The 17,581-nt window shown below is 59.6% G+C and overlaps 1 protein-coding gene across 1 annotated transcript; it reads left to right on the top strand.

Annotated features, from left to right (window-relative positions):
• Positions 1 to 2,662: 2,662 nt before the first annotated feature.
• On the top strand, positions 2,663 to 17,049 carry LOC138683034 (scavenger receptor cysteine-rich type 1 protein M130-like). The gene is given in 21 exon segments (XM_069774556.1): positions 2,663 to 2,711; positions 2,915 to 3,229; positions 4,691 to 5,032; positions 5,643 to 5,987; positions 7,065 to 7,373; positions 8,038 to 8,361; positions 9,391 to 9,699; positions 9,928 to 10,242; positions 10,816 to 11,142; positions 11,229 to 11,543; positions 11,901 to 12,215; positions 12,691 to 12,753; positions 12,842 to 13,156; positions 13,577 to 13,612; positions 13,900 to 14,037; positions 14,792 to 14,887; positions 15,314 to 15,397; positions 15,607 to 15,759; positions 15,985 to 16,190; positions 16,192 to 16,257; positions 16,993 to 17,049. Coding segments are annotated over 21 exon segments (4,479 nt in total).
• Positions 17,050 to 17,581: the final 532 nt, after the last annotated feature.

The following is a 17,581-nucleotide window of genomic DNA, read 5'->3' as shown; positions in this document are numbered from 1 at the left end:
TGGCTTATGTCAGAGCTTGTGAGGTCACTGTGCCTTTGCATCTCACAGGCAAGCAGATAGCAAGTAGGTGGATATTTGGTGGTCAGCTCACTGGTGCCTGAGTAGCTGATAGGAAGAGGGAGACACATGGCTTGGGTATGTACTTGTGTTGTGACTCTGGGCTGAAGAGCTGATAGGCCAGGACCAGGCACATAGCCCTTATAGGTTCTTGTAAGGTCACCAGAGGCAGACTACTGCAACAGCAAGTACCTGGCAAATGGGTGTACACGTACGTGTGAGGTCCCTGGTGCCTGAGTAGCTGATAGAGCAGGAGCTGGCCCATGGCTTGTGTCTGTGCTTAGGAGGTCACTCCTGCCTGAGTAGCTCATAGGCCTGGAGTAGGCCAATGGCACGTGTAGGTGCTTCTATTGTCACTGCTGCCTGAGTAGCTGATAGGGCAGGAGCAGGCCCCTAGTTTGTGCCAGTGGTTTTGAGGTCATTGGTGTCTGAATAGCCAATAGGCCAGGAGCATGTCAGATGCAGATACTATGACATCACTTGAGGCTGAGTAGCAGATAGGCTAGGAGTATGCACATGGCTGTATGTATGAACTTGTGATGTCACTGGTGCCTGGAGATCTGATAGGCCAGGAACTGGCACATAGCTTGGGTAGGTGCTTCTGGTGTCACCAAAATAGTATTCAGACCACGACCAAACACGGCTTTTTGGAAGAACCATCATTAGCAGAAGTCCATCCACCGCGCACACACGTGTGGCACTGTAACTCAGGCACGCGCAGTGGTGGCAGTAGGAGGGGTGTGAGGTCACTGTCAGTATAAATCATGAGCACACAGCGGTGGCCATGGGAGGATGGCAGTGTTCACGTCACCCATGGCACCCCATGGCTGCGGGGCTTGGTGCAGGGTGGCCGTGTGCTGTCACAAGGGCATCAGAGGGGACGGGATCCGCCTGGCTATGTCTCTGCGAGGCTGAAGGAGCAGCCCCTGCAGCCCTGGCTGGAGCAATCGGGGTAGGGGGCACCGCAGGGATGTGCCTGGGCACGGCGCCAGTAGGAAACCACAGACTTCCTCCGGAGCTTGGGGAGCGCTGCGAGGCCACGTGGGCTGTGGTTTGTGCACCTGCAGGCTGCAGCTCCCGACTCGCCTGCAAGGAATAACGGCCCCTCGGTGACATGCCGAGAGTCAGGGATGTGTCTGAGCCTCTGGGCTGCATGTCTGCTGCCGGGACAGAGACATGTCCCAGCTTCAGCTCATTGGAAGCGACCTTCCGTGGGGCTCTCCAGGGAGGGACGGGTGAGCCAGCGCTGCTGGGATGGGGCTCTGGCCTGGGCTAAGGGCCTTTCCCAGCTGCTGCTCCCAGCAGAGCGGGGTCTGCAGCAGGGGCAGGGGCTGTTTCCTTCCCTTCCTGACACAGCCCCCGGTGCAGTCTCAGCCCTGTGATTCCCATGGCACAGAGGTGGCTGGATACTCACACCTGAGGCTCTTGGATGTGCCCAGAATAAAAGATGCTCAGTGCTCCTAGTCCACACGGCACGGTTCAGGGGGTGAAAAACTTGTTTCCCCCCCACAACTGGCCCTGTCTTGTGACAGCCCTCCACCACAGTGACGTGACACCTGTAGCGGAGCCATCTCTCATATATGGTCATGAATGGTGCTGGAGAAGTTCATTGGAGGGCTGGGCTGTGTCGGAGGGGAGATCGCTCCCGATAATGTCTAAAAAGGTGCTGCTGCTTCGATTGGCTCCTCCTGTAGCTGGGCTGGCATCTGCAGAGATATATTGCCCTCCCGTCGTCATTGTCCCCATGAGTCCCCAGGAGCCGTGGGAGGGAATTTAACGTAGCAGGGATGTTCTGGCAGGGCAGGAGGCTCAGGATGGGCACCGAGGGACTCCTGTCCCCTCAGATGCTGTGGCTGCTCCTCTGGGTACAGCTGTGCAGGGGTAAGTGCCGACTCCTTTGTTCCACAGCCCAGGGCCAGCAGGTACCAGTGTGGTCATTGGGATTTGCCTGGGAATGGGGTTTCTTTGCAGGTGCTACTGAGATGAGGGGCAGAAGGTGCTCAGGTCCATGGACCCTGTGCCTTTCCCTGTGCCCATCTCGGTGGGTGAGAATATCTCCTTTTCCAGGGCTCCAGTGTTCAGGGCAGCCTGTGCCTGGCTGGATTCATAGACAACCTGTCCTGGGGTACCCCTTTGGCATCCCCTCTTCCCCAGCACTGTACCTCTGGAGCTGGTGGTGGCCTAGCTGGTGATGGCAGTACCCAGAGATGCCCAGGGCACTGCGGAGCTCTAGGGTACCTCAGAGGGATTGTGTGCTGCTCACTGCCCCCTTGGTCCAGGGGACCCCTGACCCCATGAGAGCGGTTTGGACCCCACAGAGAGAAGGGGACCGGGGCATCTAGAGTAGAGAGGCATCCTTCCTGGGGAGCTTGGTCCAGTGTAGGGACTGGGCTGACACCAGGGGCGAGGAGGGGACACAGGTTGGGGGATCCTCAGAATCATCTCAGTGCTCCCTGGGGGTGGGGGTGTGTTTGGATGGTGCTGGGGCAGGCACAGGCTGGTGCTGGAAGCTGCAGGCCTGCGTACATGGAGCTGTTGAGGGGGTGCTGGGCTGGGGAGTAGCGGGTTCTCACTGCAGCGCTGGGCAGTGTGTGTGGAAGTGTGGATGGGGGGGCAGGTGGCTGTTGGCGTGGGAGGCCTTGCGCAGTGGGATGGTGAGTGACCCAGCTGGGCTGGAACTGGACACCCACAGCCTTGTGCAGCCCATGGGGATAGAAGGGACCCCTGCACTGCACCAGGGACAGCCTGGAGGGGAGAGGGCTCCTACCCTTTGAATCGGCCCAGGTTGGGGGTTCCCCCAGACCTGCAGTGCTGAGGTTTGGCACTCTCCTGACCCATCCCCTGCTGGTGTTTGAAGGGGCTGCAGAGGTGAGGCTGGTGAATGGCGGCAGGCGCTGTGCTGGGAGAGTGGAGGTGAAACACAATAGCAAGTGGGGGACGGTGTGTGGTGACTACTGGAGCATGAACGATGCGGCAGTGGTTTGTAAGCAGCTGGGCTGTGGGTCTGCTGTTGGAGCTCCTCAGTATGGACACTTTGGGCCAGGATCTGGCCCCATTTGGATGGATGATGTTGGCTGTAATGGCACCGAGTCTGCCCTGTCTGACTGCGAACACAAAGGATGGGGTGAAAATAACTGTGAACACATTCACGATGCTGGAGTGACATGTTCAGGTAAGTGGACAGCACGTTCTTCACCTTTGGGTCTGGGATCGGGGAAGGGACCATGGGTGTGCCCTCAGGGAGCAACAAGTGGACACCAGAGCAGGGCCCAGTGATGCTGACCTAATTGCCAGGCTGGGACTGTCATTGCTGATGTCCCCAGTCCTTTGGGAAGGCCCAGAGGGAGCCTACCCCAAGGTGAACTGTCCTTGCCAGAGTGTCTCAGTCACCCTCAGTCAGTGTCTTGGGCTGCAGATGAGTCCTCCATCCCTGCCCTGGGCTGTCCATTGGGCTTCATTGATCTCCACCCATTCTGCCAGTTTGCAGCCAACAATGCTGAGGGTCCCTGTGCTGGAAACACCTGGGGGCACTTGCTCAGCACTCCACGCTTTGGAGGAATGGCATGAGATGGCTGATCCTCCTGGGTCATTCCCCTTCACAGGCATGATTACCTCAACTGAATCAAATGGGCTTTTCAGAGAGGATGAGTGCTGGGCCCTGGGGAATGGAGCAGGGTGGCCACAAAGCCCTTCACTGCCTCTGCCCACCCAGGGCTCGGCTGTGTGGACCAGCATTTGCGAGGGTTAGGAGCTTGGCAGCTGCTTGACTCTGGCTGCTTCCTCCTGCACCACTGCATGCACAGGCTGGTACTGAGACATCCCTGGGGCTGTGAATAGTCCTGTGGGGACACAGCCCCACACAGGCAGCACTGCCCTACTGCCCAAGCCCTCCTGCCTGCCCATGGTTCCCCGTGCTGCCCCATGAAACAGGGTCTTTGCCAGCACTTACCAGCTCTGATCTGTGCCTGCTGTTACTGTCGGTGCCAGCGTGAGGCCAGGGCGGCAGGCAAGTCTCCTGCCTCTCTACCTGGCTGTTGGCTTGGGACCTGTGCACCTCCAGGCAGAGCGCTATGTCCCTGGCTGAGGAAAGCCCCTCCAAGCAGCCATTGGAGGGGTCTGAACAGGCACCAGGCATGATAGCAGCTGCACCATTTCTGTGCTCTGTGACATCTTCACCTAACAGGAATCTCCCAGCATGCCAGAACATCCCTGGGAGCAAGGTGCATTTCTGGCTGCATCAAGGTGATGGTCCTGCCTGGTCCCAAGCTCTGCAGGGGCTGAGCAGGCTGCAGCAGTCTTTATCATCTGGGCCAGTTCTCCTGGATCCAAACTGTGGACACTACTGCAGGGCTGGGGGGACCATGCCAGGCAGTGCAGGGCACCCTGTACAGCAGCAGTTTGTCTGAGTGGTGCCTGGTGCTGTGACAGACACATACCCTCGAGTGCTGTGATGGTGTAGAGATGGGGTGCGTGGGGGTCTGGATGTGCCTGTGTCACCAACAACCCCCCAACAACTTCCTCTGGGATGTGCAATGGGCAGTTTGGTCACAGCTTGCTTGGAGATGATGTGGGACGTGGGCATTTAACTGCCAGAGGGCTCTGGGAACTCCCAGTTGTTATGGGTTTTTTCCAGAATTTGTCCGGCTGGTGGAAGGGAAGAGCCGCTGCTCAGGACGTGTGGAGATCCATGACAGGGACCAGTGGAAAACTGTCTGTGATTCACACTTTGGTCCCAAAGATGCTGCCGTGGTCTGCAGGGAGTTGCAGTGTGGCGTGGCCCTGCCTGTCAGTGGGCCAGCTCACTTTGGAGAAGGGGTCAGTCCCATCTGGGATGGAGAGCTGCAGTGTGTGGGCAATGAATCCCGCCTCATCTCCTGCCACAGAGGGTCTTCCAGGGAGCAGCCCTGCACCCACGCGAACAGCGCTATTGTCACCTGCACACGTAAGGACTCGGGGACGGGTGCTGAACACTTGGGTGAGCTCCAGCCTGAGTGGGGGCAGGTTGTGCCTGTTGAGACAAGGGAAGTGGGCTATCTGTTCCCACAGGCTGGCAGAGAGGTGACCTTCCTGGGGGATCCTACACAGGGCAGGGCTGGGCTGCTGCCCAAGGACAAGGAGGGGTCATGGGGTGGGAGGGCTCAGTGGGATCATTGTGTTGTTCCACAGAGGACACAGAAAGGCCTGAAGGCAGAGGATAAGCTGGGAGGAGGGCAGGGCAGGTTGTGGTCTGGGGGAGCTGGGGGCTTTGGGGAGAAGCAGCAGTGTGTGCTTGGGGGAACCTTGGTGGGGCAGGTCTCTTCTCAGGGTGCTGGCAGGGGAGGAGCAGGTGCCCTAGGTGGGCATGGTCCAGGGGCAGGTGGCAGCTGGCTGTTGGGGTAGAAGGAGGTGCCAAAGGCTGTGGGGCCACAAATGACCCAGCAAGGCCAGAACTGCAGACCCCCAGCCTTGCAGCACCCATGAGGATAGAAGGGACCCCTGCCCTGCCCAGGGGACAGACTTGGAGGGGAGAAGGCTCCCACCGGGGCACCTCTGATGCCACCCGGGCAGGGGTTCCCCCAGACGCACACTACTGGGGCTTGGCACAGCTCTAACTGGTCCTGTGTCAGTGTTTGAAGGTGCTGTGGAGGTGAGGCTGGCAGATGGTGGCAGGCGCTGTGCTGGGAGAGTGGAGGTGAAACAACAGGGCCAGTGGGGGACCGTCTGTGGTGACTACTGGAGCATGAACGATGCGGCAGTGGTTTGTAAGCAGCTGGGCTGTGGGTCTGCTGTGGGAGCTCCTCAGTATGGACACTTTGGGCCAGGATCTGGCCCCATTTGGATGGATGATGTTGGCTGTAATGGCACCGAGTCTGCCCTGTCTGACTGCAAACATAGAGGATGGGGTGAACATGACTGTGTTCACACTCTCGATGCTGGAGTGATGTGTTCAGGTAAGTGGACAGCCCGTTCTTCACCTTTGGGTCTGGGATCGGGGAAGGCACCATGGGTGTGCCCTCAGGGAGCAACAAGTGGACACCAGAGCAGGGCCCAGTGATGCTGGTCTAACTGCCAGGCTGGGACTGTCATTGCTGATGTCCCCAGTCCTTGGGGAAGGCCCAGAGGGAGCCTACCCCAAGGTGAACTGTCCTTGCCAGAGTGTCTCAGTCACCCTCAGTCAGTGTCTTGGGCTGCAGATGAGTCCTCCATCCCTGCCCTGGGCTGTCCATTGGGCTTCATTGATCTCCACCCATTCTGCCAGTTTGCAGCCAACAATGCTGAGGGTCCCTGTGCTGGAAACACCTGGGGGCACTTGCTCGGCACTCCATGACACGGAGGCTTTGCCAGCACTTACTGGCTCTCATCTGTGTCTGCTGGTCTCTAAGAGCTGGCATGAGCCCAGTGGGAGTCTCCTGCCCCTCTGCCCGCCATCCATCTGGGTTGTGGACACCTCCAGGCAGAGCACTGTGTCCCTGGCTGAGGACAACCTGCCCCCGAGCAGACATCAGAGGGATCTGGACAGGCACCAGGCATGATGGCAGCTGCACCATTTCTCTGCTCTGTGACATCTTCTGCCTAAAATGAACCTTCCAACACCCCAGGAACACCCCTGGGAGCAAGGTGCATTTCTGGCTGCATCAAAGTGATGGTCCTGCCTGGTCCCAAGCTCTGCAGGGGCTGAGCAGGCTGCAGCAGTCTTTATCATCTGGGCCAGTGCTGGACCTGAACTGTGGACACTACTGCAGTGCTGGGGGGACCATGCCAGGCAGTGCAGGGCACCCTGTACAGCAGCAGTTTGTCTGAGTGGTGCCTGGTGCTGTGACAGACACATACCCTCGAGTGCTGTGATGGTGTAGAGATGGGGTGCGTGGGGGTCTGGATGTGCCTGTGTCACCAACAACCCCCCAACAACTTCCTCTGGGATGTGCAATGGGCAGTTTGGTCACGGCTTGCTTGGAGATGATGTGGGACGTGGGCATTTAACTGCCAGAGGGCTCTGGGAACTCCCAGTTGTTATGGGTTTTTTCCAGAATTTGTCCGGCTGGTGGAAGGGAAGAGCCGCTGCTCAGGACGTGTGGAGATCCATGACAGGGACCAGTGGAAAACTGTCTGTGATTCACACTTTGGTCCCAAAGATGCTGCCGTGGTCTGCAGGGAGTTGCAGTGTGGCGTGGCCCTGCCTGTCAGTGGGCCAGCTCACTTTGGAGAAGGGGTCAGTCCCATCTGGGATGGAGAGCTGCAGTGTGTGGGCAATGAATCCCGCCTCATCTCCTGCCACAGAGGGTCTTCCAGGGAGCAGCCCTGCACCCACGCGAACAGCGCTGTTGTCACCTGCACACGTAAGGACTCGGGGACGGGTGCTGAACACTTGGGTGAGCTCCAGCCTGAGTGGGGGCAGGTTGTGCCTGTTGAGACAAGGGAAGTGGGCTATCTGTTCCCACAGGCTGGCAGAGAGGTGACCTTCCTGGGGGATCCTACACAGGGCAGGGCTGGGCTGCTGCCCAAGGACAAGGAGGGGTCATGGGGTGGGAGGGCTCAGTGGGATCATTGTGTTGTTCCACAGAGGACACAGAAAGGCCTGAAGGCAGAGGATAAGCTGGGAGGAGGGCAGGGCAGGTTGTGGTCTGGGGGAGCTGGGGGCTTTGGGGAGAAGCAGCAGTGTGTGCTTGGGGGAACCTTGGTGGGGCAGGTCTCTTCTCAGGGTGCTGGCAGGGGAGGAGCAGGTGCCCTAGGTGGGCATGGTCCAGGGGCAGGTGGCAGCTGGCTGTTGGGGTAGAAGGAGGTGCCAAAGGCTGTGGGGCCACAAATGACCCAGCAAGGCCAGAACTGCAGACCCCCAGCCTTGCAGCACCCATGAGGATAGAAGGGACCCCTGCCCTGCCCAGGGGACAGACTTGGAGGGGAGAAGGCTCCCACCGGGGCACCTCTGATGCCACCCGGGCAGGGGTTCCCCCAGACGCACACTACTGGGGCTTGGCACAGCTCTAACTGGTCCTGTGTCAGTGTTTGAAGGTGCTGTGGAGGTGAGGCTGGCAGATGGTGGCAGGCGCTGTGCTGGGAGAGTGGAGGTGAAACAACAGGGCCAGTGGGGGACCGTCTGTGGTGACTACTGGAGCATGAACGATGCGGCAGTGGTTTGTAAGCAGCTGGGCTGTGGGTCTGCTGTGGGAGCTCCTCAGTATGGACACTTTGGGCCAGGATCTGGCCCCATTTGGATGGATGATGTTGGCTGTAATGGCACCGAGTCTGCCCTGTCTGACTGCAAACATAGAGGATGGGGTGAACATGACTGTGTTCACAGTGAGGATGCTGGAGTGACATGTTCAGGTAAGGGGACAGCCCGTTCCTCCCCTTTGGGTCTGGGATCGGGGAAGGGACCATGGCTGTGCCCTCAGGGAGCAACAAGTGGACACCAGAGCAGGGCCCAGTGATGCTGACCTAATTGCCAGGCTGGGACTGTCATTGCTGATGTCCCCAGTCCTTGGGGAAGGCCCAGAGGGAGCCTACCCACTGCATGCCCAGGCTGGTACTGAGATGTCCCTGAGGCTGTGAGTAGTCCTGTGGGGATATGACCCTGTGCATGCAGTAGTGACCCACTGTCCAAGCCCTCCTGCCTGCCCATGGTTCCCCACACTGCCCCATGACATGGGGCCTTTGGCAGCAGTTACTGATCCTCATTTGTGCCTGCTGGTCTCTGAGAGTTGGCATGGGCCCAGTGGGATTATCCTCGCCTTCTGTCCGGCCATCCATCTGGGTTGTGGACACCTTCAGGCAGAGCACGGTGTCCCTGTCTGAGAACACCCTCCCCCCAAGCAGACATCAGAGGGATCTGAACAGGCACCAGGCATGATGGCAGCTGCACCATTTCTGTTCTCTCTGACATCTTCCACCTAAAAGGAGCCTTCCAACACCCCAGGAACACCCCTGGGATCAAGGGGTGCTTCTGGTTGCATCAGGGGGATGGTCCTGCCTGGTCCCAAGCTCTGCAGGGGCTGAGCAGGCTGCAGCAGTCATTATCATCTGGGCCAGTTCTCCTGGATCCAAACTGCTCACATTACGGTGGTGCTGGGGGGGACCATGCCAGGTCACGCAGGGGACCTTGTGTGGGAGCACTTTGTCTAAGCAGTACCTGTGGCTGTGAGTCTGTGACAGACACATACCCTCAAGTGCTCTGATGCTGTAGAGATGGGGTGCATGGGGGTCTGGATGTGCCTGTGTCACCAACACTTCCCCAACAGCTTCCTCTGAAATGTGCAAAGGAGAGTTTGGTCATGGCTTGCTTGGAGATGATGCAGGATGTGGACATTTAACTGCCAGAGGGCTCTGGGAACTCCAAGTTGTTATGTTTTTTTCCAGGATTTGTCCGGCTGGTGGAAGGGAAGAGCCACTGCTCAGGACGTGTGGAGATCCATGACGGGGACCGATGGAAAACTGTCTGTGATTCACACTTTGGTCCCAAAGATGCTGCCGTGGTCTGCAGGGAGTTGCAGTGTGGCATGGCCCTGCCTGTCAGTGGGCCAGCTCACTTTGGAGAAGGGGTCAGTCCCATCTGGGATGGAGAGCTGCAGTGTGTGGGCAATGAATCCCGCCTCATCTCCTGCCGCAGAGGGTCTTCCAGGGACCAGCCCTGCACCCACGCGAACAGCGCTGTTGTCACCTGCACACGTAAGGACTCAGGGAGGGGTGTTGTACACCAGGGCTGTGCCAGGGGTTGGGGAACAGAGCAAGGACCGTGCTGGGCCAGGTGTGAGGACAGGAGGGATGATGGGATTGTCTGCAGCATGAAAATAGTGCAGAAGGAGAAGAAAGGCATGCTGTCCCTCTGGCCTCTCCGCCAGCTACTGAGGGTACATGAGCACCAATCCACCCTCTCTCCTCCTCCTCTGTCCCCAGAATACACAGGATTCAAGCTGGTGAACGGCAGCACAGTGTGTGCAGGGAGGGTAGAGGTCCAGGTGTCAGGGACCTGGGGGACTCTCTGTGCCTCCCGCTGGGATCTCTCGGATGCCCATGTTCTCTGTCATCAACTCAACTGTGGGTTTGCTGAGTCCATTCCTGGAGGAGAGCATTTTGGGAGAGGGACTGGCCCTGTCTGGAGAGACTCATTCTACTGTGACGGGACAGAAGCCCACCTGGGACAGTGCCCAGTGATCACCCTGGGGGCCTCACCATGCTCCCACGGGAACAGCGCTGCTGTCATTTGCTCAGGTGAGTGCTGGAAAAATGCTGCATAACTCCATTTGCCCTTTGTGTGTCATGTGGCCACACAAAGCAGTGATCCCACAGCAGTGCAAGGCTGAATTTCTCCCTGGAGAAACCCTGGCTTCCCCAGGAGCCATCTGGAGGGCTTTTCCTGCTCAGAGTGACCGCTATACTTTGGGAGAGCTGAGGGCTGAACGGAGGCAGGCATCTGCCCCCAGGGCAGTGGCATAGGCCCCATCACCACCACCAGGCCTGGGCTCCTCCATTCTCCTACTGTGGGAAAAGCCCAGAGCAGGGCTGCAGGGCTGTGGTCCATCCCTCTGGCTGCAGACAACTGCATCCCATCCCCAGAGAGAGCTCTGCAGAGCCTCATCCCACCACCCAGGAAGCAGGTGCCTGGGTGCCCCCAGCAGCAGCAGACCTGGATGTGAGCTGCAGAGAGGATTTTGCCCTCACTTCTCGTCAGCAAAAGGCTCAATCTTGCCGTGTTTGGTCTGAAAATCGCCCCTCGCCCTTGTCCCTGAAGGATGCCATGCTCCCTGGTGCCACCAATGGCTGTGGCATCTCTGCTCTCCCCAGGCTCAGCCAGCTTTGCATCCCTGCGGCTGGTGGGTGGAGAGAGCCGGTGCGACGGACGAGTGGAGATCTTCCAGCATGGGACGTGGGGCAGAGTCCTGGATGACCAGTGGGACGTGCAGGAGGCCAGTGTGGTGTGCCGGCAGCTGCGGTGTGGAGAGGCAGGGACAGCCTACAACCCCCCAAAGCCTGAGCGAGGGACGGGTCCCGTGGGGCTGCGAGGGGTCCGGTGCACAGGGCACGAGGCCAGCCTGGCCTTCTGCAACACCTCCCTGCTCGAGAGTGCACCGGCGGCAGGGATAGCAGAGGATGTGGGAGTCATTTGCTGGGGTGAGCGGCGCTGCACGGGCACCCCAGGTGATGGGGTGGGTGGGCAGCCAGCCCCTGACAGAAACTGGGGTTTCTACCCACTACAGGGAGCCGGAGGGTCCGGCTGGTGAATGGGGCCGGGCGCTGTGCTGGGAGAGTGGAGATCTACTACCAGGGCATCTGGGGGACTGTCTGTGACGATAGCTGGGACCTGTCTGATGCCACCGTCGTTTGTCACCAGCTGGGCTGTGGAGGGGCAGTGGAGGCAGCCGGCTCTGCTCAGTTCGGGGAAGGCTCCGGGCAGATCTGGCTGGATGGCGTGAACTGCTCTGGGGCCGAAGCTGCTCTCTGGGACTGCCCTGCCAGGCCCTGGGGGCAGCACAACTGCGGGCACAAAGAAGATGCGGGAGTCGTCTGCTCAGGTCTGTGCCAGGAGCTGTAGTGGGAGCCTGGCTCCCGTGGAGGCCAGGACACAAGGAGAGACGGGCATGGCCAAGGCTGTCCCTGGCTGCCTCTGAGCTCCTGCCTGAGGATGTCCTGTGGACACCCATGCACGGGTACCCTCAGTCCCACTGAGGGTCCCTGGGGAGCTCAGCCATCCCTGAGGGTTTGCAGGAAGGACAGGGGTGTCTGTCCATCAGGGACTTCTCTCTACCTTTGGGTGCAAGGGGGATGTACTGGCCATGGCCCTACCCAGCTGTGGGCCTGGGGGGTGCAGAGGTGTCCTGGGTCCCACAGCCTCAGACCAGCCTGTTCCCTCTTGGTACTTTTCTTCCCAGAGTTCATGGCCCTGAGGCTGGAGAACAGTGATGGCTGCTCCGGGCGCCTGCAGGTTTTCTACAACGGAACGTGGGGCAGCATTTGCTCCAACTTGATGACTCTCGACACGGTGTCACTGGCATGCAAGGAGCTGGGCTGCGGGAACGGAGGATCCCTGGAAACACAGCTGCCTTATGGAAGGGTGTCTGGCCCTACGTGGCTGGATAAGGTGCGGTGTGGGGAGAAAACCAGCTCCTTCTGGCAGTGTCCCTCTGCTCCCTGGAACCCACAGTCATGTGAAGACCCACGAGAAGAGATCCACATCACCTGCAATGGTAACTCTGAGCCACCTGGGCACCCCAGTGTCACTCTAGCTCCTGCTCCCTGTTGAGCACAGCCAAATGCGGAAAAAGAGCTTGGAGGGGCTTTTCCTTTCCATGTCAGTCCCTTCTGCTGCTGGTGGCAGAAAAGCGATCACAGCCACACACGTCCAGCAGCAGTTGCCACCCAGGTTGCCAGCAGTGCCTGGGGGAGGCAGAGGCATCTCCAGGTGAGGTCTCAGAAGAGACCGGACAGGGTTCAGAAGAGCCTTCCCTCCATAGACATGCTCCTGCTGCTCTGTTAAACTGGGACCTTTTGGGGCCGAGCAGTTGGGGTCCCCTCACAGTCCTGTGCGTGTCCCATGAATGACCAGGGTTCAGTTGCTGCCGTGATCGAGATGGCAGAGGGAGGCACAAGCAGAGGTCAGTCCTGCTCTCTTCTGCACAATCTCCCGAACCAGCCCTTTCACCACAGTGTTTCCTTCTTCAGGGAGACGCCCAGAAATGCCCTCGATCCCGCTGGCCCCGTGCCCCGACTCCACGAGGTGCACAGGTAGGGAGCTGCTCCTCTGTGGATGCTTCTTGTCTGGCAGGGCTCTGCCTGCTGTCTCTGTGCCATGGGAGGTCTTTGCCTTCTCCAGACAGGGAGAAGATTCGTGCCGTGGGAGGTGAGGACAGGTGCTCGGGCAGAGTGGAGGTCTGGCACCGTGGCTCTTGGGGGACGGTGTGCGACGACTCCTGGGACATGCGGGATGCTGAGGTGGCGTGCAGGCAGCTGGGCTGTGGCCCCGCGGTGTCTGCCCTGCATGAGGCTGCGTTTGGGGAGGGGACGGGCCCCATCTGGCTGGAGCAGGTGGAGTGCCGTGGGACAGAGCCGTCTCTGCAGGACTGCTGGGCCCGGCCTGGGGATGGTGGTGCTTGCCGGCATAAGGAAGATGCTGCTGTGAACTGCTCAGGTGAGTGGCAGGGATAGGACCCCTTGCTCAGGTATTAGCAGGGAGCTGGGGAAGACCTTTTGCCCCCTTGGTCCTGCCATGGCCCCTGACCTCCCAAGAGCAAGAACATTCCTGTGGAGTGCAGGAGCCTGGTGCCAAGTGGGGAGCAGCCTTGGTGGAACTGGATGTGTTCTGGCCATTGCCCATGGGGCCCTGCAGCCCCAGGGTTATCCCCTGGGCTATCTGTGCCATCCTGCCTGCCACCCGGAGCAGAGGCACTGAGCCCTTTCCCAGCCTCTCTTTCTAGCACTATAGGAGAGGCAATTTGGGTGGGATGTGTCAGGGACATCCATAGACACACACACAGTGTGTTGGGGAGGAGGCTCCCCGGTACCCACACACCCACCCTCTCAGCCCAGCTCTCCTTTTTCTCCTCTGCAGCTACACCCAGGACAGCAGCATCCCCACCCCAAGCAGGTAACTTGTCTTCCCCCCGGGTCTGGGTATCGCCAGGGCCAGACTGTGACCCACAGCTGGGTGGAAGGGGCTCCTTGTTGGTGTGTGAAACTCCCAGGAGAAGGCGCTGGTCTGGTGGTGAGGGGGCTAGGGAAGGTTGTCATTTACTCATCAGGGTAGCAGCTTCTCCATCGCTCATCCCTGGGGCCCTCCATCCCCTGCTGCCTTGTGTGATGGGGGTCAGGAATGGTGCTTTTTCCCCCTCACCCAGGCCTGCTGCTGGCCTTTCCATATTCTTGCCCACACAGATTCCCCCCAGGGCAGTCTGAGTGGCAGCGGGAGATTCTCAGTGCCCATCATCATCTGCATCATCCTGGGGGTCCTTCTCTGCCTGCTCCTGGCCCTCCTGGCTGGGCAAGCGCTAAGCACCAGGGCTGGGCGCAGAGGTTGGTCTTTCCACAGTGGTCCCAGGGGAAGATAGATATCTCCTGGAAGGGCTGCAGGGTGTCAGTGTGGGGCACAGACAGAGCTGGGGGGATGAGACTCTGTGCTGCCACCTGTCCCATGCACCATCCCATTGACTGCCTGGCCGTGGGGCACCAGCAGCAAGGGGTGGAGAGAGCCCAGAGGTGGGGGGAGGTAGCGATGGGGTGAGGAGAGAAATGTCAGAAATGGCAGAGCGGGGCTGGGAGATTTGTGGGCAGAAAGGAGATGGCCAAGGCTGGCAGTGCTCTGGGTAGTGCTGGGGGTGCTCTGGGACAAGGGAGATGATGGAAGGAGTGCAGGGTAGCAGGGTCCGTCCCGTGGTGTCAGGCACCCAGGCTGTCCCTTCTGCCCAGCTCTGCCCACCCCCTGGCAGGACAGGGGCCCTACTCTACACCCGTGGGACAGGTAGGGGAAAGCTCCAGGTGGAGAGGAAACATGGGAGCTGCTCCAGGGTCAGACAAGGGGTGCATGACCCTGGGGCCAGAGGGGCATGAGCATTGTCTCTGATGGGATGATGCGAGGGTGACGCTGCCCCAGATAATCTCCACAGCGATGTTGCCCTCACTGGGGATGTGGCAGCTGTGCCTGGACAGTGCAGTGGGGCTGCGCCATCGGCCCACTCCTGGGCTGGCCCAAGGAACAGGTTAGGGAGAGCGCAGTGTGATCCCATTGCCCATCTGCCTGTCCCTGTGCCAGCCCTGCCTCTGTCCCCAGGCTCCAGGAGTGCTCAGGAGATGTTCCCTGAGGCTGTGTACGAGGAGATCAGTTACAGCCCAGTGTGGGAGAAGCAGGCGAGGTTTGGTCGCTCAGGTGGGTGTGGGTCCTCCCTGGACGTACATCTATCTGCAGGACCCTTTCCCCTGGCCCCAACGCAGGGCTGATTCCCTGAAGCCCCCAGCCCATTGTGATGCTGGGGCCATGTGGTCTGTGGGGACAGCATCCAGGTCCTGGCCTGGGAGGGGAGCTTTCTCCCAACCAGCTTTGCCTGTCCCGCTGGACATCCCCTCTCCTCCTGCCCCTGCACCTCATGTGACATGCGTGGAGTGAAGGAAAGGGCTGTCCTAGGGCAGCTCTGGGAGCACCTTTGAGACAGGGTTTGCCCCAGGGAGGCAGGGTGAATTCCCAGCCCTTGTCCCCATGCAGCCCCAGCTCTGTGGGTCCCCCTTCCCCAGCAGCACTGACCACGAGCCAGGTCAGTGGGGCTCACTTCATAATACCCACTGTGCATCTCTCCAGGCTCCTATTCAGAGGAGTCCCTGACCCAGCTGCAGTCCTACCCTGGGGTCAGCGAGGAGGAGGATGGTCTGGGATCAGCAGCAGGTAACAGAGGCAAGAAGGAGTTGATCTCCCTGAAGACATGTGATGGACAGAGGTGTCACTCCGTGTCACCGCTGGAGATGGGGAGGACATGGGGGTCTCCTGTGGTGCTGCCAATACCCGTGTCTCAGCCCTGTGTCCCTGCACATCTTCCCGTCCTCTGCTCTGCAGGATGTATCTTCTGGCTGTCACCAACTCCCCTCTCTTTTCAGATGTTCTTGTCCCGCCTGGAGGTGACCCAGCAGATGGTTATGATGATGCCGGGGAGGTTTCTGATCTGGAGGAGGATGCTGCCTCTGGACAGGGAGACAGGGAAATGCCCAGGGAGCCCGAGGAGGGAGCAGAGCCCAGGGATGCACCCAGAGGTGAGAGGGAAATTTAGCCCTGCTGGTTCCTAGGGTGCCATCCCTGGTGCCACCCAAGTCACTGCTGTCCTGAGACCCCAGCCTCCTGAGAAGAGAGAACCTGTCCTGGGAGTTTTCCTTGGAGGGACTAGGGGTAGGAGAAGGAGCTGAATGTGAGGAGCAGGGAGGAAGATGATGTAGAGACCCCATGGGGTGAACTGCAATGTCCTGCCTTGCTGCTTGCAGGGACCAGCCTGCGCTCCTGGAGAAGTGCTGGGGTCCCTGGAGCTGAAGGAGACACGTGGCCCCTGTCCCTGGGGAGCATGGGCTATGATGATGCTGAAGAAGTGTCTCTGGCACATCCCCCTGAGGACACAATGGCTGTGACACCGGAGCTCTGTGCACAACAGTCCCAGAGCCCCAGGCTATGAAAGCCCATCCCTGCTGTGCAGCTTGGGTGCAGCCAGGAGGGAGAAGAGGTCTGTGGAGCTGGGAGAGCCGCGAGCACCAGGAAACCATGTCCCTTGTCCCATGGGCAACAGAAACAGCCTGGAGTTTCCTCTATTTTTATTCCCATTTTTATGCTGTGCATCATCTTTGTTCATAATAGAACAGCTGTGTTCAGCTTTGACCCAGAGCTGGTGCTTGCCTGCCCAAGTGTCAGGGCATCTTCCTGAGGCTGAGAAGGAGGAGCAGAGAACAAAGTCATGGAGGTGGGGAAATGGGCATGTCTCAGGGACAGCAGGCTTGGGGTCAGGCTGTGAAGCAGTGAGAGCCCATGGTCCCTGGGGAATAATCCTGCTGACAGAGACATTTCCATCCTACTGGCCACAGGCAGTTTCTAGTCAAAATGGCTCTCTGATAGGTTCCGTGATGCACCTCAGTTTGAGCACCCATTTCCTCGCCCTAGGGTTTCCCAGCTGCTCTTTACCCCAGGCAGGGCCTGAGCCGTGCTGGTCCCACAGTGCAGAGGCCATGACAGAGCTGCCGTGTCAGGGTAAGCCCTGGGCTGTGGCCCCACAGAAGTGAGCCCTGAGGTGGCCACAGTGCCCTGAACATCCCAGCCAGCCCCAGGGGGGAACATGGCCCATGGATTACCTCCCACCATGGTTAGGAGGCATCTCTGCTCCCCACTGCCCCAGCACAAGGTGCAGAGCTGCTTTCTGGGATACACAGGGCTGGGATTCCCTCTCCTCATGCTCTGCCAGGACCCCAGTCTCCATGGGCTGCTCCTGCTGCCTTGGGCCCTCGCAGACCCTGAGCACTCTTGTCAAGGCACTGAGCTGCCTTCTTCCTGAGCAGAGGCTGTAAGGCCCCACAGCAGCCCTGGGACCCCCTCCTCCTGCTCTCCTCCAGCCCCCACCCCTGCCCTCCTGCTGCTTCACCAGGGATGTCAGTTTGGGTTTGTGTCAGGGCAGTACTTGTGTGCAGGCACAGAAGAGAGGGAAGCAACGGTGATGGGGGCACCTTTCCCCCAGCACTGTTGGAGGGCTGGGGGGATGAAGAAAAGATCCCCAGGAGATGTATGCTGCAGCCAGAAGCCTTGGTCCAGTCCCTGGCCTGGAGAAGGGCTCATCTGGCAGGATCCTCACGTGGGCACATTTCCATGGCAGAGGAGATTTTGTGTCCCTCCCCTAAAAGAGGCACTGCTGGGAGCTTAGCCAGGGTCCTTCTCCCTTGGCTGTGGCTTTCGCCTGCCCCAGCGCCCATGGGCAGAGAAACTTCTTACGTAGCAGCCAGGCGGGGAGAAGGGTTTGACACCTGGGCAGGACCTGGCAACCCAAACCACCCTCCCTGGTCCTGCTGGTGGGTCTCAACACCCCTCCGGCACTTCCCCAAAAGG

The sequence above is a fragment of the Haliaeetus albicilla genome, chromosome 30, assembly GCF_947461875.1.
Source record: "Haliaeetus albicilla chromosome 30, bHalAlb1.1, whole genome shotgun sequence".
Lineage (NCBI taxonomy): Eukaryota > Metazoa > Chordata > Aves > Accipitriformes > Accipitridae > Haliaeetus > Haliaeetus albicilla.
The sequence above is the reverse complement of the archived record's forward strand: the minus strand, read 5'-3'. Positions and strand labels throughout refer to the sequence as shown.